The sequence below is a fragment of the Halichondria panicea genome, chromosome 6 (assembly GCF_963675165.1).
Source record: "Halichondria panicea chromosome 6, odHalPani1.1, whole genome shotgun sequence".
Classification (NCBI taxonomy): domain Eukaryota; kingdom Metazoa; phylum Porifera; class Demospongiae; order Suberitida; family Halichondriidae; genus Halichondria; species Halichondria panicea.
Genome location: NC_087382.1, coordinates 2,249,610 through 2,273,599, shown reverse-complemented (window position 1 = coordinate 2,273,599; position 23,990 = coordinate 2,249,610). Strand labels below are relative to the sequence as shown.

The 23,990-nt window shown below is 42.7% G+C and overlaps 5 protein-coding genes across 6 annotated transcripts; 3 read left to right on the top strand and 2 right to left on the bottom strand.

Annotated features, from left to right (window-relative positions):
* Window positions 1-640: 640 nt before the first annotated feature.
* LOC135337902 (GPI ethanolamine phosphate transferase 1-like) lies at window positions 641-4,282 on the bottom strand. Its single transcript, XM_064533918.1, has 2 exons — window positions 4,133-4,282; window positions 641-3,584 (listed from the first exon to the last, which is right to left on the bottom strand). Exon 2 carries the CDS (start codon window positions 3,579-3,581, stop codon window positions 744-746), a length of 2,838 nt encoding a protein of 945 aa, XP_064389988.1. The 5' UTR covers window positions 3,582-3,584; window positions 4,133-4,282; the 3' UTR covers window positions 641-743.
* Window positions 4,283-4,288: 6 nt separating this feature from the next.
* On the top strand, window positions 4,289-11,360 carry LOC135337908 (coiled-coil domain-containing protein 91-like). Of its 2 annotated transcripts, XM_064533928.1 has the most exons (19): window positions 4,289-4,424; window positions 4,492-4,536; window positions 4,670-4,787; window positions 5,456-5,610; window positions 6,085-6,240; window positions 6,360-6,485; window positions 6,704-6,727; window positions 6,973-7,041; window positions 7,345-7,449; window positions 7,515-7,619; window positions 7,679-7,732; window positions 8,772-8,873; window positions 8,996-9,073; window positions 9,206-9,406; window positions 9,656-9,811; window positions 10,008-10,097; window positions 10,362-10,475; window positions 10,761-10,888; window positions 11,201-11,360. In XM_064533928.1, exons 1-18 carry the CDS (start codon window positions 4,374-4,376, stop codon window positions 10,878-10,880), a joined length of 1,869 nt encoding a protein of 622 aa, XP_064389998.1. In that variant the 5' UTR covers window positions 4,289-4,373; the 3' UTR covers window positions 10,881-10,888; window positions 11,201-11,360. The 2 variants fall into 2 exon arrangements, with proteins under 2 accessions (XP_064389998.1, XP_064389999.1); XM_064533929.1 differs by lacking the exon at window positions 6,704-6,727.
* A 324-nt stretch (window positions 11,361-11,684) lies between these two features.
* Window positions 11,685-17,998, bottom strand: LOC135337909 (myotubularin-related protein 2-like). The gene is made up of 17 exons (XM_064533930.1): window positions 17,829-17,998; window positions 17,673-17,740; window positions 17,349-17,430; window positions 16,882-16,964; window positions 16,563-16,697; window positions 16,213-16,398; window positions 15,520-15,675; window positions 15,014-15,199; window positions 14,736-14,827; window positions 14,257-14,350; window positions 13,893-14,051; window positions 13,609-13,656; window positions 12,992-13,146; window positions 12,720-12,771; window positions 12,605-12,652; window positions 12,173-12,352; window positions 11,685-11,938 (listed from the first exon to the last, which is right to left on the bottom strand). Exons 1-17 carry the CDS (start codon window positions 17,878-17,880, stop codon window positions 11,876-11,878), a joined length of 1,839 nt encoding a protein of 612 aa, XP_064390000.1. The 5' UTR covers window positions 17,881-17,998; the 3' UTR covers window positions 11,685-11,875.
* A 162-nt stretch (window positions 17,999-18,160) lies between these two features.
* LOC135337918 (mitochondrial fission 1 protein-like) lies at window positions 18,161-20,048 on the top strand. The gene is made up of 5 exons (XM_064533942.1): window positions 18,161-18,321; window positions 18,576-18,708; window positions 19,008-19,078; window positions 19,372-19,477; window positions 19,821-20,048. The coding sequence occupies exons 1-5, from the start codon at window positions 18,259-18,261 to the stop codon at window positions 19,931-19,933; spliced, it is 486 nt and encodes a 161-aa protein (XP_064390012.1). The 5' UTR covers window positions 18,161-18,258; the 3' UTR covers window positions 19,934-20,048.
* Window positions 20,049-20,162: 114 nt separating this feature from the next.
* On the top strand, window positions 20,163-23,936 carry LOC135337906 (uncharacterized). Its single transcript, XM_064533925.1, has 3 exons — window positions 20,163-20,272; window positions 20,467-20,587; window positions 21,946-23,936. Exons 2-3 carry the CDS (start codon window positions 20,527-20,529, stop codon window positions 23,934-23,936), a joined length of 2,052 nt encoding a protein of 683 aa, XP_064389995.1. The 5' UTR covers window positions 20,163-20,272; window positions 20,467-20,526.
* Window positions 23,937-23,990: the final 54 nt, after the last annotated feature.

Below are 23,990 nucleotides of genomic sequence, written 5' to 3'. Positions count from 1 at the left end.
CGAGGTGCTGAGATTGACTTTACACCTGAAGGCATAATTATGGCCGATGCAAGACAACCCTTCATCAAAGAATATCACCTCACTTATCAAGGATATAATTTATGTACGTAGGTGATGCTTGCATTATGTACAACTGATCTATGATAGCCTCGTGGAAGCAGCTGCTATATATACGTTCTATTGCTAAGCGCCACTCAGTCTAAGATAAGCGCCAAACAGGAATTTTAGTTTTTCTATTTGTGCGCCACTGGAAAATCAATGGCGCTGTAATTAGAAGAAAGACGATATACCGGTACCAGTGTCTTGTGTGGATGATTCTTATGAATCAGAGGTGGATACCCTTCTAAGAAAGAGGGGCGGGGCTGGTCTTGCAGCGAAATGTCTATAGATATAGTAAAAGGAGGTCCATGCTTCATGTAAAACTGAGCCTATTAGCTCATGAAATGATGTGGTTGGGGGTATTTAATTAGTGGTCATAGAAAGGTTTCAGTAGGGTAAACAGGATGGTCACACAATTCTGAGAATCCACAATCTACATCCTTCCCTTTTCCATAATAATTCCATAACGTATATAAGTCATGCAATGTATACAGTTTATAGCTAGCTGTATATTTATACCTATATATAAATTCAATTCAGATCACACATGATCAAATTAATTAAACAATTGCATTTTACTGAGAAACAGGTAATGAGTATATGAGACATTGGGCCTAAATGCAGTCAATAATAGCAATAAAGTACTAACAAAGATGATCTTCGTTCTTTCTAGGCAGTACAGTCACGCCTGTTAGTAACCTAGCAACGCCGACCAGGACAACGATACCAATACTCATGACCATAATAATCACATAATGACTAATACTGACTCCAATGTCCAACCAACTCCCAAAATCTTTGACGAGAAAGAAAAAATTCAATCCCATCACATCGGACATGACTAAGATGATCAGCAGACAGGTGAGGAGAGAACGATTCAAAACACTCAGTACAGAGTTGAACACACAACTAACGAAGATGAATGGTATCACCATCTTCCAGAGGATCAGAGCCCCCATCACGAAGGGTGAAAACACAGTTAGAAAACAATACACAGTAGACGGGTCAAACGTGTTTATACTTGCAACATTCCCAAGTCCGAAAAACGATAGTATACCGAAAAATATTGCAAAATACACTCTCCGCAGATCGTCAATAGATAGCACTTCTATAACAGGCTCTCTCTCGGCTGGTACAAGAGTTACTACTTTTGTAAAAGTGTGGGAAACGAGACAATTCCAAATTGAACTTTTACATTCCTTTGAGGCAAGTAAATCTTCCATTAACAACCACAAGTACAACAAACACGAGAGCAATAGAAGGAAAATTGCTTCAAATGTCGTGCTTAGCAAAATAAATACAGTGAAGAATGTCAGAGCAATGTGTAGTAGTCGACCGACTAAACTCTTAGGGCCAAAGTTTGGAGCTACTATCGCAAACAGTAAATTAAACCAGCTGAACATATTTATAATTGTTGGGATAGACTCTTTCTGTGAGAAATACCAGTTAGTGATGAGAGGCATGAACGATGCAACAGCCAGTAAAACAGTTTGCAAACTGAACAGATGATGTGCCTTAGGCATTCTGTTGATTGGTGAACAGAGATTGAACTTGATCTCGGGGAAACGGAATAAAATGAAAACGAATATTGTGGCAATACTTCCGGCGAAAGCTACGAGATAATAATTAGCATTTCTGCCAACAACGGGCAAAAGTGGAAACACGGCAACTGAGACACAAGCACAACTCCACAACAGACAAAGTTTGAAATGTTTTGAATTCAAATGCGTACAGTATGGCCACAGGGCGATGACAAGGAGGAGTAGTGACAACACAGCTCTATAGAAGAAACTCAGCACCAGAAGTTCTAATCCACCGAGTATAAATACAACGGCAGCGATTATTTTAAACACTGCGGCAGGTTTTAGCTTTGCACTGTTCCATGATTGATGAACAACAGATCGTTGTCGCCATGCATATGTCCAACACACAATCGGAAGGAGGTAATAAAGATAGTACAGAAGTGGCGAAGACTGGTACATAAGTAGAACCACTGTGACTAAAGCAAGGAGAATTGAGAAATATGGATACTTTGTGGGGCTTCTAGGCGTAAAAGTTAGTTTAGTCCTTGAGCTGATATCGAGAATAGTCAATATAATACAGGTCATCCAACCAACGAAAGCACTGGATATGACCATATATAGTCCTAGGCGATGATACGTGTAATAATATCTGATCCCTTCAGTGGTTAAATCAATTAGACGCTTTGATAAATCAATTGCCATTTGATGTTGCTTGTTTTTAATCAAACTGTCAATTTTCGCTTGTTTTTCAGACATTTCACGGTTTGAGATTTTCGGAAACCCCCTGAACATGTACGGCAACGAAGTTCTTATTATACGTTCTTCTTTGATTCGAAACTGTTCGCAAAGTTGTCGTGAATTGGCGAAAATTGTCTCAGCAGAAAACTGCTTATTATAATGCAAATATCCGGTGGGAATCACACCTTCTGAGTTGACTGGAATAGCTGCTCCTATTAGTGTAGACATTAGGACTGCAATATCGGCTTGTTCAACATCAATTCTCTCCACATCGTCCAAGCCCCACCTCTCTGACCAACCATCGTGATACACATACTCGGCGAATGAGTTAGCTCGAGGGCTTTTAATACCAGCCCCCCAGACAACAAGAGGCGTCATCGTCTCCTCAGGTAGACCAGCTCCATGTGACCCCCAGTCTGTCATACCATGGTCAGACGTGAACACAAACACAGTTTTGTCATCACCATAATAATCGTCAATCATTTTAGAGATTTCTTCGATATTACTATCAACAAATTTTAAATTGTCCATAACTTCTTTCGACCTGGGTCTGTGTGCGTGTCCGTTTGTGTCAATTCCGAGCAAATGTAGAAAAAACACAATTTTATCTTGTGACAAACTTGTTGCCAACGATTTATCAGTTTTTGCTCTCGTGAACATTTCACGCACTTTATCGAAAACCCAGGAATCCAATTTAGAAGCATCTGAATCAGCAAAATCCTCCCATTCAGCATTGTACATAAAGGTGTCCACTCGACCACGACTGGCCCCCTGAGAGAACATGGGGAGGATATCGGGGCTACCCCACGACCAAGTGTGAGTGGAGCGGTTGAAAACAGAGTCAAATTCCACTGGATTTTCTTGCCATCCTTTTGTAACTGCGCTCACGTCTTCGTACAGGCCGGCAATAAGTGCAACATGTCCAGGTCGTGACTCAGTGGGTACACGGGTGTGTGACACGCCCCAGCGCCCCTGCTCTTTAATTACCCTCCTAATGAAAGGGGCAGGGGTGGTTTTATCTTCGTTAAGGGAGTACACAGTGTCTGCACGGAGTCCATCGGCTACGAGGAGTACTAAGCGTTTAGCAGGAGGTGGCATAGAGTAGAACTGTGGTATCATTCCTTGGTCCACTGGAGAAGTGAAGTAGATGTCAAAGATTGATACAAAGAGAATTGAGTGGACGAATATTGATGCCAGTGCGAGACGTAGTAGACTGGCCATACTCTGTGTGTGTGTGTGGGGGGGGGGGCGTTAAGTGTGTGTGTGCGTGTGCATGTGCCTGTGTGTGTGGGGGGTGGACGTCAAGTGTGTGTGTAGGAGGGGACGTCAAGTGAGTGTGTGTGGGAAGGGACGTCAATTGTGTGTGGGGGGGGGCATCAAAGTGTGAATTACTTCTGTATGTGATTACAGATCGTGTGGTTAAATGGTCACGGTAGCTACTCATAGAGGTTCAGAAATGTGTACACAGTGTAGACAGTAATGGCAGTAATGGTGGACAGTAATGGTGGACAGTAATGGTGGACAGTAATGGTGGACAGCAATGGTGGACAGCAATGGTGGACAGTAATGGCAGTAATGGTGGACAGTAATGGCAGTAATGGTGGACAGTAATGGTGGACAGTAATGGTGGACAGCAATGGTGGACAGCAATGGTGGACAGTAATGGCAGTAATGGTGGACAGTAATGGTGGACAGTAATGGTGGATAGATCGCACTATATAAGCCTATAATATTATACTGTAAATGTTGTGTAGCTTATTTTGTTGACTTACTGTAACGATCCTAGGCTTGGTAAATCATTCAGAGGAACCAACAATCCTTGTCTACAAACTTGTAAAGCACTGGACTCCGAGATCCGAAGATGGCGAGTTCGAAACCCATTCAGGTAAATAAAAAAGCCATGTGGGTGGAGGCAACAAAAAAGAGAAAGAAAGTAAAAGGTCACAAGGTTAATGACGTATTACGTTTACACAGCTAGCTAGCTACAGTGAAAAACAAGCTAGAGCAATCGTCATGACTGATTGGGCTAATTTTGGAGGCGGAGGAGATGCTTCTGGAGCTAAGGTGAGGCTTGGCTAGGTGCCATGCGTGTGTGTGTGTGGTCGTTGTGGACTGCTTTTATTACTCTCAGAGCCAAAAACCTGATGGAGATTGGGCCAACTTCGGAGCTTTTGAGGTAACTAGCTTGTGTGTGTACATACATACTACTGTAGCTCACACAAGCCTATAAGCCAAACCCTAGGGCTTGCATGTGAGCCTCTGTGTATGTGTAGTTTGTCACCTTGTAACTCTTGACCACGCCCCCATAGGGAGCCAGCCCCGCCCCCCAGGCACAGCCGAAGCCTGCCCCCTCCCCACAGGTACAAGCGTCGCCACAGCAACCACCTAAAGCAGCTGCATCTCCGGGAGTCCTCCCACCACCATCATGTAAGTGGGTGTGGCCATGTTGTGATGTGTCTACGTCAGGATGGGTTATAATAAATAAAGAATACACTCCACCATTACTTCTGGGAGCACTTCAAACAAAACTTTGTCTCTGACATCCCATGTACCTACCACTTATAATGTGCCCATGCAACAGATGCTACACACGTAATTATAGCTAGCTTCACATGTAATCATTAAATTATCCAGCTGTGTCGCTCAATGCGGCACAGTCTGTCAGCTATAGTCTTTGCTACAACAATCACTTGTTTTTATATCATTCACGTTACAGGCTGTAAAGTCTTAATAATAATAATAATAATAATAATAATAATAATAATAATCTTTATGGCTTGCTTGAAATTGAAATGCATCATTATTCACGGTACACTCCCCCTCACACTGTGTGATGCACGGTACACTCTCCCCCACACTGTGTGATGCACGGTACACTCCCCCCCACACTGTGTGATGTGTGATGTGTGATGTGTGGGGGGAGTGATATCAGATTTAGTGCATTACGTCTATTTTTGGGTATAAATAATTATTATGATTATAATCTATTGCATTAATTACACACACACGCCCACCCACTCCACACACACACACACGCCCACCCACTCCACACACACACGCCCACCCACTCCACACACTCTACACTCCACACACAGCGTCTGGCTCTCGCCGTGGCACGGCCCCGAATGCTACTTCCCAGGGCAACCAGCTCCAGCAGTACCGACAACGACTGGTTCAAATGCATCAGCAGCTGGTGAATGGGCAGCAGCAACTGAAGGAGCTCAACAAGCTACCTGACAAACAACAGCAGGTACACTGACTGTGTAGCTAGTTACTATAGTACAGTTAAGCACTGTTGGTCTGCCCCTATAAATTACAGAGAGACAGGCTTCAGTGTGCTTTAGTGTTTTCATGACATTCTGTATTTGGAATGGCAAAGTTTTACTAAGTAATCTACAGCCATAAAATGTATGTCGTCATGCATTGGTGGGTTTGTTGTACTCGCACCACAGCATCTGTTAAAGGATAAGTAGTTAGCAGTGTTGATATTGTGTTGTCTTTGTGTACCTCTTTCATGCTGAAATGATGGAAGTCCTATTCTGTTATAGTACAATGTACAAGTAAAAGTATTGTGATTGACATTTGAAACCCTAGTAGTGTATAAGATCTTTTAATACTAGAGTACTGCAAAAGCAACAGTAGGTATCTGCAACAACTTGTATCTTCAATATTTTTACCTACCACCACCCACACACACACCGCCCACTCTACACACCCCACACAGGCAAAGCAACTCACTACACAGCTCCAACAAGGGCTCATGCAGTATCAACGACTGCAACAAGTAGTCACACAAATGCAGACACAACAGCAACCTGTAGCCACACCCACTGCCAGTTTGACCTCTGCACCCTCCACTCCTAAGCAGGAGACTCCTAAGGTAGAGTGCAGCAATACTAAGCTTACTAATAAGTATCCAGAAAAATAACACGAGCCACTTTTTTGGTACTTGCCGAAATTGACCCATCTTAATTCGTACCTGCCCACCCCCTCATATAGGCCACACCCCCTCCACTGGAGCGTGTTCCATCAGGGTCTAGTCAGGCATCAGGTGGATCAACCGAGGCTCCGCCCAAACCACCACCTGGCGACGTGTTTGCCGTGTTCGAAGACTCAACTTCGAAGGTATTGAATTTAATAAAATTACCATGTATCAGGTTTATAATGAGAGGTTAATTGATTGTGAGTGTCACTGTACAATGATTGTGTTTCTAACTATTGTGCTCACTTTTTGCAATTGAAAATTCACAATTTTCATTCGAAACCGGATATACGTAATCGTAATTGTAAGTATTGTACATGGTACTTTATATGCATGTTCATCTTTTTCTCAACCTTTACAGCCTCCGGAGCCGTCACCTCCCAAGGTACACAGGGTGTCATACAGGGGGGAAAGGGGGATATCCCCCCCTAGCTCCAATTTCCCCCCCTTTCAATAATGACTGAGTGTCCATAGCTGGGTATTGACCTTTTTTTAGCAACATTTTCTGGTTACTTTTCTCATTTCCCCCCTCTACTTCAAAATCCTGTATGACACCCTGGTACAGTACTGAAATTGCCGTTCCTATCAATATTCTTATGTTTATCCGTCACCTTCTCTTATTATTTGCAGCCTCCAGAGCCCAAAGAGACGCAGGATCTGTTTGCCTCCTTCACTGAGTCACCCTCCACCCAACAGCAGGTTAATTTAATTATATACTGCAACTAATGTTGTAGCAGTAGATACCGCATGACTCGTGTTGGCTTTCTGTGAGCACTGTACTTTGATACACTACTCAGAGTAAAAGTCCGTATTGATTTAAGTGAAAATCTCTTCCCCTTTCACTGCTTATGCTACTGTATAAAGGTTCTTTGTGTTTTAGTGATAATTAAGTGATAATATCATTCTGCCATTCACATGTTCCGTACATTTCTGTCGAACCATTTGTTTTAAATTGATACTTCAATCCCTCCATGTTCCCTCCATGTTCCCACCATGTTGCAGGCTGTTAAAGAAGAGACCAACTTGTTCTCTAGCTCATTTGGAGAGCCTGCTGTTTCAAACAGTTCGCCCTTTGACCCCATGACCAGCACACCCCCTCCAAAACAGGTACCGCAATAACTATCTATATACGTAGAACCCTGATTGTGAATATCGTACTATTGTAACCACAGCAACAGGCCCCGCCCACTGTACAAGACGATAAGTTGGTTGCTAAACTATCTGCCTCAGAGGACAAGATCTCACAATTGGAGAAAGAAAAGGAACGACTTCAAAAGGTATTGTGCACACCTCTAATAGTGGCCTCCCTTTGAATAGTGGCCGCCCTCATTCACAGACCTCCGAGGAAAAACTGTCTCTACTGGAGAAAGAGAAGTTGAGGATTCTCAAGGTAAGATCTGAACTGTGTACACGAATGCTCAGTACAGAGCCATATTGTCAGCATAGATGTACATGCATGCATGTAGTTGAACATCTTTCAGCAGCCATAACTTTAGTTAGACTGGCGGCGACAGCCGCCCGAGCGTGTAGCGCGAGCGACTGGCAAACTACCTATCAGTCACTCGTCTCAGCGGAAGTGTAATAGATTGTACGACACTACTAAACATGAATATCGTTATAGATAATGTGGTTAAATTTTGCTATGAGATTCAGCTACTATGGAATGCACTGAATCCCCTGAAGTGTAAGTGCGGTTACAATTACAGGGCTAATATGACGTTGAGCAATCTGATAGGCTGCAATGCTCGTTGCAGCTGAGACGAGTGACTGATAGGCAGTTTGCCAGTCCCTCGCGGTACACGAGGGGCTGTCGCCGCCAGTCTAAACTTTAGTATCGTTGATCCAATGTTGAAATTTTACGATTTTCTGAAAGCTTAGAAAAAGACCTTTCAAATGATGTATTTCAATCCAAAATTTCATTGGGGCCCTAATTTATCATTTTTCGGCCTTGGACCATGGGCTATAATCCATAGTGTGACCAAATCGGTAAATTCTTTTCTTTCTCAAATATGAACTTTTATGACACCATTTGAAAGGTCTCTTTCCAAGCTTTCAGAAAATCATAAAATCGTTGAAATGTGATCCACGGAATTCAAGTTATGGCAGTTGAAAGAGTCACCAAACCATTATTAGTGGGAGGGTGTGTGGTGTGGCATAACTTGAGTATCATTGATCCAATTTTATGATTTTCTGAAAGCTTAGAAGGAGACCTTTCAAACGAGATGTTTCAATCCAAAAGTTGGTTAGGGTCATAATTTGTCATTTTTCGGCCTTGGACCACCATGGGCTATATCCATGGTATTTGGCCGAAATTGGCAAATAATTAATATACTTTGATGATACATGTACCATTTGAAAAGATATTGTACGTAGTAATTTAATAGCTACCCAGTAATCTCCCTCACCTACAAGCCGCCCTCTACCCACAGGACCACGATGCTCTAGTACGCAGCAGGGAGGATCTTGAGAGGCAGCTGGATGAGAAGAAGGTTGCCGTGGAAACACAGCGGAAACGTGTGGAGGACATGGAAGTATGTACATTAATTTTTATGCTTTCAATTATTGACACTTAGTGCAAGTCAGACTTCCTTATTAGCTCTTTAGCTAAACCTGTCTATCCTGTTTGACAATAGTTATGTAATTATACGCTCAGGGTCGCCATAGAGACGAGCTAGAGCAGGTGCGTTCAGCAGGACACAGCTCTCTGGCCATCATTGTGGAGCAGTATAAAGTAAGTCATGACCAGTGTTGCAACACACACCCTGGTCCATATTTCATGTATTATTTTGTATTTAACCACAGGCTTACCATCAGCGTTTCATATTGTGTTGACCTCTGTTGTTATATTGACCTCTGACCCCAGGAGCAGACCCGTCTGTCAATGGAAGAGTCCCGGGAACGCAGCGAGAAACTGCTCAAGGAGGCTCTAAACGATGAAAGAGAGAGAGCCGAGCGTCTACTCAAGGAACAACATGAGAGACTAACGGCCGCACTAGCGGAGGAACAAGAACGACAAGAAGAAAAGGTCAAACAAACGCTACAGGAGGCACAGAAACAACACCAGGTGAAACACTAGTAGCTAGTGGCAGCGTCAGCATGGCCTTTAAAACGCACTATTTGGTCAAATAACGTTGTGTCTTCTCTTCTGTTACCTAAATATTTCGTAGACCTTAAATTTTAATGTAAGATTGCTAACTCAGAAAAAATTTCGCACTATACGGTAATTTTAGTTTCTGCGACAATAATTATATGCCATGCATACAAACAGTGTTGAGATTTGACATTGATAACCCTGCTCGCCCCTCCCTCACAGGAGAGTCTGATGTCAGCTCTGGAGGAGGCTCAGCGCTCACACTCCGAGGCACTAGAGTCAGCACTGGCAGAGGAGAGGGAAAGGGGGCGTGGCGCTATACAGGAGGCAGCAGAAGAGGAGAGGAAGAAGACCACACAACTGCTAGAGGAACTAAAAGTGAGTCTGCACATGCAACCAGTGTGTGCAGTTGTTTGCCTATGATTAGTTGGAAAATGTCATTGTTTTTGTAACTATAGTCAATTTGCGATAACTTACTACAAGTACATTAAGTATTGTATAACCAGAGGCTCAGTATGATAGTAGTTGGTACACACACACACACCCCTCACACATGGCACACCCCCACACTCAGGGATCCCAGACGATCGCCATGGAGACAGAGCGAGCGACAGCCCGGGAGGAAATGTCAGCTGCCGTGGAACAAGAGAGGGAAAGGTCAAAGGTCAGTGCTCCCTGTACGTACAATCTACAACAGTGATGTGCCCCAGCATTTTGGAAGTGGTCCCTATGTTCAATCAATCGCACGTTAATTTTTATGACTGTAGTATAACTAGCTAGCCTAAGAGGCGGTTAGTACCAACCACCACCACCGACCAGTGTGGGCACATCCCTGATGGAGGTATACATAATTATACATGCAGTTTTTGTAAGCATAATTATGGTAATGATCATCAAGCTAGTTAGTTAAGCCACTCCCCTATTGTAGGAGCTGTTGTCTGAAGCCCTACAAGAAGAGAGGGGGCGTGGCGAGGCATCTATCCAACGAGCTGTGGAGGCCACACAAGAGCAGGTGGCAGTGAGGATGGGGGACGAGAGCAAGGTGGGTGTGGTCAATGGGTGTGGTCTCACCAGTATTTAATCATACATGTATCACATCAGAACGGGCTCCTTCTAAGCTTTCATAAAATGGATCACCAGAACTCTAGTTACAGAGCCGACTTTAGTATTTCAAAATACAGCATTAAATAAAGCATTTTTGAACGGCCATAAATATAGTTCTTTGGTCCATGATTTTTTGAAAGCTTGCAATGAGCTCGTTAAGACGGTGTCTTGAAATCAGTCTTTTCCCAAAACACACACACACACACTCCACACACACACACAGCACAACGAGTCGGTGCGTCGTCGCCAGCTGGCTAGTCTGGAACTATTCCTGGAGAGTGCTAGAGCTCAACTACAGTCCCTCCTGTCACCTGACACCACGCCCACCACCAGCAACGAGTAGCACCCAAGGTAACGATGTTTAGAAATAATTATGAACTCTTAAATTCTATCTAGTATAAATGTGTGTGCTTAGTGACCGTCAGTTTTCCTGTCAATACTTGTGTGAACAGATTATGCTAGGCGTTCAAAAGAATATTTGCCAATCCATGAATCAAATCCAAGAGAACATGGCTAGAAGCCTATGGAAGCTGTTATTTTTGTTGCATTACAACTGTTGAGCAGACACAGAACCACACAGTCAGTTTTACTGTATTCCTACGCCTCGAGGCATCTAATTACATATCATGTATTGTATGGTGACCTCCATTCCCCCCGGTGCAGGTACTGACTGACTGGACGTGTGATTGGAAAGGCTGTTAATAGACACTAACTGTTAACAAGCAGTAGCTATGGTAACTGTTGTAGTAGAGTTGTCACTTGTAGTTGATTCTCATGATATTTTGTCTTCCCTTCGTTTTTTACTTTGTTGGGGTGAAGTTTATTGTGAGTCAATGGTATATATAGTGGGTCATTGTCATGGGGTAAAAATGTAACTAACTTGAACATGTACTTACTTAGTGATGATTTTCGTGAGTAAAACTTTCATTTGTTTCGTAGGCATCATTATTGCATATAATGAGTTCTGCTGGTAAACTGTGATATATTAGTTTTTAATTTTGTGAGTAAAATGTTCACGAGCTCACGAATTAATAATTAAGACGTGTACATTTTTTACCCCATAAATATTCCCGCTATATACGGTACGCCACGTCCTGCAGACTTCTATGATACAATTATATGTACCAAGAGCTCATATACTAATCCATCAGAAAAAAACATTTCGATTTTTGACAAATTATCGATAGTACTAGCCATACATTCATATGTGTGGGTGGGTTTCAAATGTGACGGTACACGGATCAAGAACATACAATCTCTAACTGAGAACAAAGACACTGTTTATATATACATAAGTACAAGAAGTTATGAGATATAATACTGAGTCAGTTCATGTTCTCATGCGACGGCTGTAGCCTCCGGGGGGGTCGACTTCTGCAGCTCCTGACACTTGTCCTGAAGCTGTAGCAAAAGCAGAGCTTTAATTAATTAGGACAAAATCCTTTTATTGCATTGCCTCTAAATAATTATTATCCTATGGAGGTTTGAATGCAGCAGGTATAAGAATCCTTTCATGAATTACTTTAAATATTTGTTCATTGCACGCACATTTACCCAGTTTGAATTTTTGGATAAATGCTCTAATTGAAAACGTCCACCATACCACTATACCAACTACACTGAGCACAGACTCACCAGTTTAATAAGGACTTGTAGTTGTCTGCATCGCTCAAACTCCGCCTCCTGTGGTCTCATGCGAGGATTCCAGCGGAGGTAGTAGCCATTCCACAGCTGTAGCTTGCGTATGCTCACTGTAGGGAACAGCACTGTTTGGTGGATCTGCTCTGAGTAGAGGGGGTTCCGATACATATCAACCTGTGTGTGTGTGTGTGTGTGTGTGTGTGCGTGTGTGTGTGCGTGTGTGTGTGTGTGTGGGAGGGGCCACAAGCAATGATGTGACATTCAACAAGTGCCCAGAATTTTCAATCCTCAATCTTCAACACATAAATTGCCTTTTTTGTTTACAATAATTATATTATGTAGCCTACAATTTGTGTCTAGAGATGGTTAGTACCAACCACCACCACTGACCAGTGTGCCCTGTACAGAAACTCTGCTATTATTTACCTGTCCATTGATGAAGCTCCACAGGGAGATGGTCTTCTCCCTCACACCCTATGTATATATAAAGAGGAGACAGTTGTAACCAACTCAGTCGGTGGGACAATGATGGAGGACTGACCTTATCCACTCTTGGCTTCTCACAGTTACACAGGAAAGTTCCAAACAAGCAACTGCAAGAGGAAATGAATACAGTAAAGAGATACCGAACACATGCTATGATTTATTAGACTTTGTGGCCCATTAACCTGGCTGTATTCTAATTATAGAGGGTGATCTGCTTAAGATCTGCCCACACTGGTGTACTGACCACCTCTACCTCACACAAAGTTGCTAATACCAGGAGGATCCCTACAATCAAGCTTCCCTGTACTGCCCTCACTACACACATGCCTGTACAAGTGGTCGAGGATGGTCACGAGGAAGTGTTCGTTGAACTCAAAGGCGTACGGGAACTGAACAGTCATCTGCCACACACAATCCATGAACTGTACAAAGATGGGTGCCCTCTGGTCATCACTGCTGTTCTTATCACCGTGACCAATTCGCTGGATGTGGAGAGAGAGAGCTTAAGATAACAGACAAATAGATACACAGATATAGACATTACGTATGTGAAATTGTCAAATTCTTTTATGGAGGTATAGTTAATCTTTTTTAACAGCCATAACTTTAGTACCGTTGATCCAATATCAAAAATGTTATGATTTTCTGAAAGCTTAGAAAGAATTAAGTGTTTCAATCCAAAAGTTTGTTAGGGTCATAATTTGTCATTTTTCGGCCTTGGACGATGGTATTGGACCATGGGCTATATCCATGGTATTTCGCCGAAATTGGCAAATTCTGTCATCTCTCAAGTATGAACTTTGATGACACAATTTGAAAGGTCTCTCTAAGCTTTCAGAAAATCATAAAATCGTTGAAATTGGATCCACGGAATTCAAGTTATGGCAGCTGAAAGAGTATTGAGCCGAGATTGGTATAATTATGTGTGTACTGTCGTATCTTACCTGTGAAAACTTGTGACCCAACGATATCCATTCTTTCTCAACCAGCAGCTGTAGGAGGAGGCAGTAGTCAGCCCATGAAACTAATGCTGGTCAGAGGAGGCAGTAGTCAGCCCATGCAACTAATGCTGGTCAGGCTGATATCATGTACTCTGATCTGGCACACAGTGGGTTGTTAATATCGTAAATACAGTAGCTACATAACACAAGCCCAGTGGAAAGAGTTTCGCCAGTCCCACCCACACACACCACCCACCCACACACACACACACACACCACCCACTCACCTCGAACCCCCTGATGGTACGATAGTGAGGGTCTAACATGAGCATGGCTAGTGCAGTGAGTTGAGCAGTCCTATCCCAGCCATCAGAGCAGTGGACCAGGACAGAGGACTTCTGTTTCTCTATCACTTCCGCCACTCGTACAGCCCCGCCCAGTACATCCTGTGTGGGTGGGTGGGTGGGGTGTGGAGATAGTGAGTGTGTGTGTGTGGGCGTGGGTGTGGTGTGTGTGTGTGGGGATAGTGAGGGTTATATATGGAATATCAATATTAGTTACAACCATTGAGTACAATGAAGCCAGAATTGTCAAACTATTTTCAATCTTGAAATTGTTTAAATTGCTACAGGCAGGTTATAATAGACCCACCTTGATATAGTCTAGCCAGTGAGTTGCCTCCAGTGAGGAGAACCAGCGCTGGTCATCCACATCAGGGTAACAGATGTCCTGGAGCTTACGCAATCTAGGGTAGGGTAGAGTAGAGGAGGGGGATATTAGCACTGGCAGATAAACACAAGGCTTTAGTGGTCTTAGGCAAACATTGGTTAAGTGTAGTTCTTGTCCACATTATTATAAACTCAAAGTACAGATCTTCAAAAACAATAGAAATGCATCTGTTCCTTAATTGTGTAAGCACTCAAATTTTAGCAATCATAACATGTCCATTTAAGAACACCACTTGAGGCTGTAATAGCTCGTGCTTAATCATCGAGATAACAGGCAATCAATGACCTCAACACATCAGATATTTTAAAGATACAGTGAAAATGCACAATCCTAATGTAAGTATGAGCACTTAGTCAGATAGTCATATCATATACCAGCTAGTCCATGTACTGTACACTCACCCTTCTCTCATGACGTGGATGTTCCCGATGTCCAGGAAAGAGAACTCTGTGTTTGGATAGTTAGTGTCGTACTCCCAACCACCGCCCACGGTCTGTGTGTTGTGTGAGGGGTGTGTTGTGTGAGGAGTGTGTTGTGTGAGGAGGTATCTGCTTATGTACACTGTAGAGTTGACCACAAGTTCCTTGATACTTTAAAGAGAGCCGCACACCACACACGTCCACCCCCACCACCACCCACACATGCCCACACACCCCACCCACACCACACACCCACTCACCAGGTTAGCCACTGCATTGATCTTGGGTCTAGCGTCCATGATGTACAGCTTCTTAGCGTTGTTGGCCTTATAGATAGTATCAAAGTAAGTCTCATCCTCAGTGCTTCTCTTAGTAGCCGCCCCCACTAGGGGTTGACTGCAGCGTGTGATGGAGGCGTGTGTGACTGGGTGGAGCCACGAGAGCACCTGTGTGAGGGGGTGGGGTGTGTGTGAGGGGGCGGGTGGGAGGGTGGGAAAAGTCAGAGTGAAAGCCAAATAAAAATTAACTGCTTTACATCCGAGGTAGCTTACTAACATGTCATGTGATGGACCTCAGAATGCATCTTTTATTTGCAAATGGATCGATCTAAACTAAAGTTATGGCTGGTAAAAGTTGGCATACATTTCCTGTGACTATATATACGTATATAAAATGCAACATTACAAGCAAGAAACTAATCTGTACTGGTAAAGCAATTCTGAGTGACCAATTTGGCATGATTATACTCTAAGTGTTTCTGACTCACTGGAATGCGGCCTTTACTTCTGAAAGAGGCTACTGCTTTAAGGTCCTCGTCACTTGTTGCCAAGGGAACGCCGATCAACTGAGGGTAGGTCTCACACAGCTTGAAGTCTTGGTTCACTGTTGATATACGCCAGGGGACATCCTCCTTGCCAACACCCTGAGGGGGACAATGATCATAGTACACTATAAGGTTGTGTATCAGTAGAGTAGGGGGTAGTGGGGGGTTGGAGCTAGTCTAGAGTATTGTAAGTCATACAAGGTAGTTATTTCAATTGAAGGAAACTGAGCTGAACAAGCATGGAGTATTGTTGAACAAGAGTACATTCACATTCAACTTCAGTAGGAAACTGGATACACTGTAGAGTAGACTATTGTTAGATAAATACCCTGGAGGGACACTCTAGCTTGTTACCAACTAACCTGAGACAAACAAGAATAACCACTCTTAATGATAAGTACTATACACATGTACAGTAGACCATTGTTGATAATAGACACCCTGGGGGGACATGACCACTCTCTAGCTAACCACCTCTAGACAAACAAGAATAACCACATCATCATGATATACACGTAGGCAGGAGTGTAGGCCCAGTGCACAACACTTCCTACAGGCTAAAAGGCTGAGGATTGACAATAGCCTGGTACATCACTGATATTTAAATCTCCTACAATTCTTGTATAATGATCTCACCAATCTCTTGAGCTCTGCCTCAGCATTGTAGACTAGCCAGCCGTTGTCTGAGAACTCTTCAGTGAAGTTGAAGGCAAACACGTTCTTGCCATCACTGATGGGGAAGGCTACGTGCTGCAGTCGCTCGTACATGAGTCGACGACCGTGGGTCTCCTGTTTGTGGGCGAACCTTAGAGTACGCATGTCCTGTGTGTGTGGTGTGGGGTGTGTGTGGGCGTGTGAGGGGTATACATAACTTGTACATGTATAATATTATGGTCAAGGTCAAAAGACTATTTCTTTTTATGGGAAATATATGCATACCAATATCGTCATAGCAAGACCTCATTTAAGCAAAGATTTTTTATCACCTTGCAGAATATTTCAAGACCATAGGCATTCTCTTTTTTATTTCTCGAGCGTCCAATTTTCTCCACATGGCTGATGACACCCAGAGGCACATTGAGGATGTATGGTTCCTCACTGCCATCAGTGGGAGAAGTGGACTGTGTGTGTGTGTGTGTGTGTGTGTGTGTGTGAGGAGAGGAAATAAAATAAACTGATACTTACAAAACAGTAGACCTCAGTATCACTGAGCATGCATTGAAACGTGTCTATATAGTGGTGGCCTCATGGGGTAGACCAACACTGACTGTATTATAGAGGGTGGCCTGCTTATAGGGACAGTACCTTGAAGTACATCTTGTAGTCTGTGATATGCAGTACTCCAGTCTGAGGTCCCAGGAAGGGGTCAAGGTAGGTGATGTCTTTCTCTGAACAGGGGAGAGAAATAAGTGGTACAGTTAATGAGATACAGGATATACCAATCTCTATCTAGACTGTTGTTATGAGGTTTGGTACAACGTGACATGTGCCAATACACGGTTATTGCTGGTGGGAATGAGAGTGTTGGTGGTGTGTGGCCAGCCAAGGATCACCAGAGGCCCCACTGTATGCAGCTATGCTAGCCAAGGATCACCAGAGGCCCCACTGTATGCAGCTATGCTAGCCAAGGATCACCAGAGGCCCCACTGTATGCAGCTATGCTAGAGTGTGGGATCTAGCTCTACTGTGTATTTACTTGTAAGCAAACGTAATTAGTGTATTGTGTGTTTGATGAGTGTATTCATTCATTATGGCGCATAGTAGCTGCTTACCAGTGAAAGTAACAAGCTCCCCCGGGAGTAGAGGTGGAAGGTCAGTGGGTGTGGTCTCAGCGAACAACTGATCATGCTTCACCTGCGTACAGAGAAAGATGAGATTCCACTCGTCATAAACATAATAATTATTACGCAAGTAATAGAATATCCAATTAAAGAGACACATAAATGCTAGAATCGAATAATCCTAAATTACAAAGTTGTGAGCACTCAAAGGCCAAGCTAGTACCAACCATATAGTTATATACTAGTGATTTTATTTGCACATTTATAATTTTAATAATACGGACATGATTTCGTCCAGTTGAACTCTAAACTCACCTCTTTCCTCTGAGGGGTGGGCGATGGTGACGGTGAGTTAGAGGTCTCTCCAACACCATCATCCTCCTCTGTAGGAGGGACCAATAAATGTCCTTATTCACAAAACGATATGAACAGTTGTGTAACTTTGTGTTGTGTGTGTACATTTAAACATACCTATCAAAGTTTCTTGATGCTCTGACAGTCCCTCACTGTCTGCCTCGGCCATTTTGAATATATAATGAGCAGAGAACTAGATATCAAGTGAGGTATTGTGAGTGTTGTTACTCTTTATAGAAGTGAATATAAATCAATCACTAAGCAAAAAAGTGCTGAGCTCAGCAAAACATACATCTTCCCTCAAAATTAGACCGCGGTGAAATTGAAATAAAGGAAAAGGTCGTCAGTAAAACAAACTGTTGCAGCTATGTTTTTAAAACTGACGATCTTTCTCCTTATTTCACTGGTGTACAGTTTGTTCTACTGACGACCTTTCCCCTAGTCCATTGTCAGCCCCTTCCTCTATTTTGCAGGATATCCTTACCTTTTTGGCTGCTGAGTAGACTAAATTTGTTGTCACATTGATTAGTAATAGTAGTAGAGTAGAATGGCAAACAAGGAGCTGGAAGATGCTGTGATCGGAGACTTCATCCCCGTGGAGGCCATTGAGGTAAGGCTAGGTGTGTATCACACAAGGCAATGTTGTTGTGGTCAGTATTAAGACACCCAGTGGAATGTTATGTTCTGCACAGTGTAGCTCTGTGATGATTCCAACTTTGCCTATCGCATATCGTACTGGTAAACTTTCATGTAGGATGCTAACCCACGAAATTAGTGAAAATTAAGCCCCTCAAAATTTCACGCTATCCTATATAATTATTATATCGGTGACGTGCATATTCCAAGTGTGTGATGTCCCCCCAGACCCAGGAGAGTGAGTACAAGGCCAGTATAGCTGAAGAGAGACTCACTGATGAGATTAAGTTCTCTTACTCATGGCATCTCATCAAGAGTCGATATCGTAAAGACATCCGCAAGGGAATCAAGCTCATGGAGGGTATGTGTTATATTGTGTCAGGCATTTCAATAGTCTACAATCACCAATAAAAAGGATGTATACATAGTGTGGTGTGTGGGTGTGTGTGTGTGTGCCTGGAGAAATGTTGTGTCAATAGTCTACTTACTGAATTTGTTCACTCTATTACAGTAAAGCTCTGGACACCTTTAACAAAATAGTAGTAAAAAGTTCTGGTTGATGTTTCATTGTAACTATAGTAGCCTATCATACTGTATGTTTAGATGACAGACTTTTGTAACTAACTCAACCATACGTCACACCTCCTCATGCACCCACAGAGCTGATCCAGCAAGGCAGGGATCAGAGGGACTATTACTACTTCGTGGGACTGGGACACTACAAACTAGAGGTATTGGTCGGTGGTAACAATAAGCCTCATCGGGTAAATGCTAGGGGGGGGAGGTGTTTTTTTTACCGCTTGCATCCGTGAAATAATGATGTAATTAATAGTTGCTTGGTCTAGTACCTAATTGTCTGGTAACGTACCTGGCTTCACAAAAACTATACTTTGTGTCATCTATAATTATTGTGTGATGTATAATGTCGTTCTACCGCTTGATTTTTTACATCTGTAGATAAGCATGCATGCAATATAAAATACGAAATTACCAATTGTCGTGTTGTTCTTTGTTGCCCTGACAGGAGTACGAGGATGCTGACAAGTGTGTGGCCAGAGTGCTGCAGATGGAGCCCAACAACTACCAGGCCAAGCAACTCAAGACACTCATTAACAAGAAAATCAGAAACGGTACATAATTATCAGAGTTGCATTGCATATAGTAATAATGATAGCATCATGAGCATTACGAGCATCACGAGCATCACGCAGTCATTAAGCATTTCTCCTCCAAAGAAGAGGCACTTGAGTATCACTCCACACAGTTTTTGGACGATATTCCGTTCACACAATTAGTATTTCAATTTATGAATGTGCTATATAATAGCAAACGACTTGCACGCACGCACGCACGCACGCGCACACACACACACACACACACTCACACACACACACACACTCACACACACACACACTCACACACACACACACACACACACACACACACACACACACACACACCCCACACACACAGATGGACTGATAGGACTGGGTGTACTGGGTGGAGCTGCTCTGTTGGGTGGGGCTTTAGCTGTAGGAGCTGTTGCATTAGCTGGACTTGGCATTTCTAAAGCTGCTAAAAAATAACTTCATTATCTCAGCATTTCCTCGTATACTTTGTGCAGTCTGCTCGGACAAATTTTTATTCTTTATTGTTGTGTACATGTATTATGATTCATTGAAGCAAATTGTCATTTGAGTATCTTTCCAACCAGTAGCGGCGTTTAACTGAAACCATATGCAGATACCTCGAGGAATATTTCATTACGGCGTGGTCTCGAGGTTATTCTATGTTGTCATGAATTGCGCAAGGTCACGCCCCTGTATCTTGCGCGAAGTGCTGAAGTTGTGTGGATAAACACAGAAATAGCTAGTTTTCCACTACAGGCTGTTACATAAAGAGAAGCAATCTGCCAAACTAAATCGGTGAGTAAGATACACTGCAGTGTTGTCAGAATTGAAAACCGAGTGATTTGCATGAGTTTTGCAGCATATTTTTGCAAGAAGGGGGGAGGGGCTGATACGTTCGGTAGAGGTCAGTGTGATAAGCAAGCTAGTCGAGTCTAAAGGCCCACTTAATTCATTTCTCAGTCAATTTTACCCACATATTTATTTCCTAGACTATAGAGCAAACAGAGGAACAGATTGTCCCCTGTTCCCACACACAGTGGCCAGCAAAGATGGCGTCTTGTCATAGTGCTCTCCTGTTACTAGTTGCAATGAGCCTCTACAGTGTCAGTGGTAAGTGGCCATCCTTTGTCTGCATGAACGTAGAATAGTGCTCCTTTGTGTAGCCCTGCAGAGTGTAACTTGTGTTTGAACATTATATTTTTCCTATAAAATTTTAAAAAACCGGAATGTGGTGGAATACAAAATTAGGTGGCCTGCAAGAACCCACGTCTGAGTAACTTGAGTCTAGACCAACTATTCTCATTATTCAATTATCTATTGAATGATGTTGCCAACTGTAATGATGTGTTTATCAATGCAATATAGTGTGTCCTCAAGTTTTGAACTGGGAAGTTGATTTTACAGACTTTTATTGGAATAGCAACCATATAAAGTAAAGTTACTGATTCCTGAATGTATATACAGCAAGTGTTGATGATTCACCAGCTTGTGTTTTGTAAGCATGTGACTGGTTAAGATGTGTCATAGGTCTTATAAGTAGTGGAAGTTTGTTGAAACAATTATTCATGCTCTGTTAACAGTATTCAAGTACCACACAAGCATTGTCAGTGTGTGGTATGTAACCTTTGGAATGTCAAAGAAAGTCATAGCAATGTGCATACTAGACCAGAGACTCCTGCATGCTAGTGTATGTGATCAGTCAGACTGATCAAATTAACAATTTGTGATTTTCTGAAGAGCAAGTCATGTGTTTCAATCCTAAATTTGGTTGGGCCATAATAATTATCCTCCTAGCTTGCATTGACCATTATTGCCAGATCGAGGTAATGCCTTAAGACTTTCGCTGGCGCATTCAGCCCACTCGCGGGAGCTTAACCTTTCAGTTACAACATGTGGTTATAATCCGTTGTATTGGGCCGAAAATGGAAAATTCTACCATTTCCCATTGATAGTACCAGTTGAAAGGTCTCTTTCTAAGCTTTGAGAAAATCAGAAGATTGTTAAAATTGGATCCATAGAATTCAGGTTATGGCGACTGAGAGAGTCCCCGTACCATTGATTACACGGGGGACAGTGGTACATTTTGTTGAACATATTTCAGCAATCACAACTTCATGTTGTTTTGGGTTAGTGTGTGTAACGAACCAGACAGAAAAAGGTAACAAAACTAGTCACTTCATCAACATATCAGTAACCTTTCTTGTACCATTCATAGCAGTTTCACATGCAAACATGCACACTTATGCAATATGCTATATATAAGTTGTTCCACTGCATGTCCCACAGGCTAATATCACTTCAACATAATTACTTGTATATATATAATTCCTTCAATGCATCCACAGCTATATCAGCTACATGTATCCACAGCTATATCAGCTACATGTATCCACAGCTATATCAGCTACATGTATGCACCCTTCATCAATGTACTCCTAGTATAACTATTCCCCATCACTGTCTCACAGCCCAACCTGCACTCACCGGCTTCTCTCTGAACATGACTCCACCCGAGGAACTCATACTAACATTTAATTCCGATGTAGACCCTACAACTTGCGATGCCTCTGCTATGACAATGCATGGTACAGCAGTACCACAGCCCAACTCTTCCGTCACCTTTCAAGGTGGAAACTGCACTGCTACAAGTTTAAGCTCTGTTCAAGTGTCCCTACCATCAGAAGACTGGATGAATGTCCAAGGAAACATCAACTTGGCCATTAGCAGTGCCAACACGTTTATTTCCCTCACCTCAGGTTTTATACAATCACCAGGAGGTGTTTCCAACATAGCAACTGTTGCCCTGCAAGCATCCGTCTTTACAAAGAATTTCGATCTTCCGACGATAATGCAAGCGTTCCTGTCCTTGGACGGTTTCATGGTATTTATATTCAATGAAGCAGTCAATCCCCAGACAGTGACTGCAGCAGGTATCACTATCCTCTATACTGATCGCACTAATGGAGCTCCAGGATCTCTTACTCTGTCAGGAATGGCTAATGTAGAATTAGCCCCAGGCAATATAGGTGCAATCCTTCAGATCATGTTCACCACTGAAGATCTAAACAATCTCAAGTTCTACTCTACTGCCCCTTACAGCGTGAATATTGCAACAAATACTTTCAGAGATGGAAACACTGACGGTAATATACCCGTGGTTGGATACCCAATTTTTTCGGCAGAAGATACTACTCCTCCAAATTTGAACTCTTTTGATATTGATTTGAACGTTGGTACTCTGGTGCTCACATTTGATGAGCCCATAAATATCGATAATGCAAATATCTCCATTGTCAGTCTCACAAACACTACCGACTTCTCTGGCAGGGATTATACTATTAACAATAGTATGATTGTCACGGCAACCGATCTAAATACGATAATTACTATCCAACTAGAGAACGATGTTGTGAATGCTATCCTGGCTGATTTTGACGTGTGTAACTCTGTCTCCGACTGTTTCTTGTTTGCTCCTCCGCTTAGTTTTGCTGATTTTGGTGGCCAGACCCTCATCGATGGCTCTGTGATTGTCCCTGGTCAATTCGTTGCTGATAGGGTTAGTCCGCAATTGACAAGTTACTCGATCAACCTCAACAACGGTTCAATGACTCTCCAATTTACAGAACCACTTGATGAACTTCAATTTTCTCCTGCTGGAATAAAATTAACAGATTCTAATGGAGCGAACTCACAGATGTTAGACAATTCAGCCGTCACTTTAGTTCAAGACCGTAGCACAATTTTCACTGTTACATTTAAAAGTACTGTCTTAGACAATCTGAAGATATTTCAAAGAGGTGGTGGTATTTTATTGACTATGGACAACACTACTGCGCTTGACACGAGTGGGAATGCGATAGTTCCAATTTTAAATGGTATCCCTCCTTCCGAGATCGACGCAGATACCACAGGACCAATTTTAGTCGGCTTTGTATTGAGTTCTCCAGAGCAAGGACAACTTACGCTGAGTTTTGACGAAGCTATTGATACTTCTAGTATTGATTTGACAACCATTACTCTAACCTCTCTGAATCTGATAAAAGTGGTAGCACAAGGAAGAAGTGCTTTGAACTTGGTAGTTAACGAGAGTGCTCTTGCCGACATAAGTGGTAATCTTATCAACCCTGTGCCGTTGTCAAGTGCAATACAGCCCTCACAACTTAACGCAGATCTCACACCCCCTCAAATGACTCGGTTCATGGCGCGCCCACCTTCTAGTCGCTCCATACTCATGTTTTTCGACGAGTATGTAATTCCGTCGAGTTTTGATGGTTCTCGACTAAAGCTTTCCATGAACACGCTCGATTTTGTCATTCCTTACAACATCAGCTATTTTACAACAGGCACTGTGAGCGGTGAGGTCTCCGATATGATCACGTTTATGTTCTCTGGTGCAGAATCACTTCTGAATTTGAGTCCCAGTATACGGCAGCTTTCTTCAACGGCTATATCGGATTGACCTCTGACCTCGCACTAATTACAGATCTCGATGCTAATCCACTTGCTGAAATTG

Bases quoted from the DNA above. Each gene is read 5' to 3' on its own strand.
- LOC135337902 (XM_064533918.1), bottom strand. From the start codon at position 3,581: ATGGCCAGTCTACTACGTCTCGCACTGGCATCAATATTCGTCCACTCA.
- LOC135337908 (XM_064533928.1), top strand. From the start codon at position 4,374: ATGACTGATTGGGCTAATTTTGGAGGCGGAGGAGATGCTTCTGGAGCT. The intron at 5,611-6,084 runs GTACACTGACTG...CACCCCACACAG, and splicing joins TACCTGACAAACAACAGCAG to GCAAAGCAACTCACTACACA. The intron at 6,241-6,359 runs GTAGAGTGCAGC...CCCCTCATATAG, and splicing joins CTAAGCAGGAGACTCCTAAG to GCCACACCCCCTCCACTGGA.
- LOC135337909 (XM_064533930.1), bottom strand. From the start codon at position 17,880: ATGGCCGAGGCAGACAGTGAGGGACTGTCAGAGCATCAAGAAACTTTG. The intron at 14,828-15,013 runs GTGAGTGGGTGT...CACAACACACAG, and splicing joins TCAATGCAGTGGCTAACCTG to ACCGTGGGCGGTGGTTGGGA. The intron at 12,772-12,991 runs GCATGTGTGTAG...TTCCTCTTGCAG, and splicing joins ATCCTCGACCACTTGTACAG to TTGCTTGTTTGGAACTTTCC.
- LOC135337918 (XM_064533942.1), top strand. From the start codon at position 18,259: ATGGCAAACAAGGAGCTGGAAGATGCTGTGATCGGAGACTTCATCCCC. The intron at 19,079-19,371 runs GTATTGGTCGGT...TTGCCCTGACAG, and splicing joins TGGGACACTACAAACTAGAG to GAGTACGAGGATGCTGACAA. The intron at 19,478-19,820 runs GTACATAATTAT...CCACACACACAG, and splicing joins TAACAAGAAAATCAGAAACG to ATGGACTGATAGGACTGGGT.
- LOC135337906 (XM_064533925.1), top strand. From the start codon at position 20,527: ATGGCGTCTTGTCATAGTGCTCTCCTGTTACTAGTTGCAATGAGCCTC. The intron at 20,588-21,945 runs GTAAGTGGCCAT...ACTGTCTCACAG, and splicing joins GAGCCTCTACAGTGTCAGTG to CCCAACCTGCACTCACCGGC.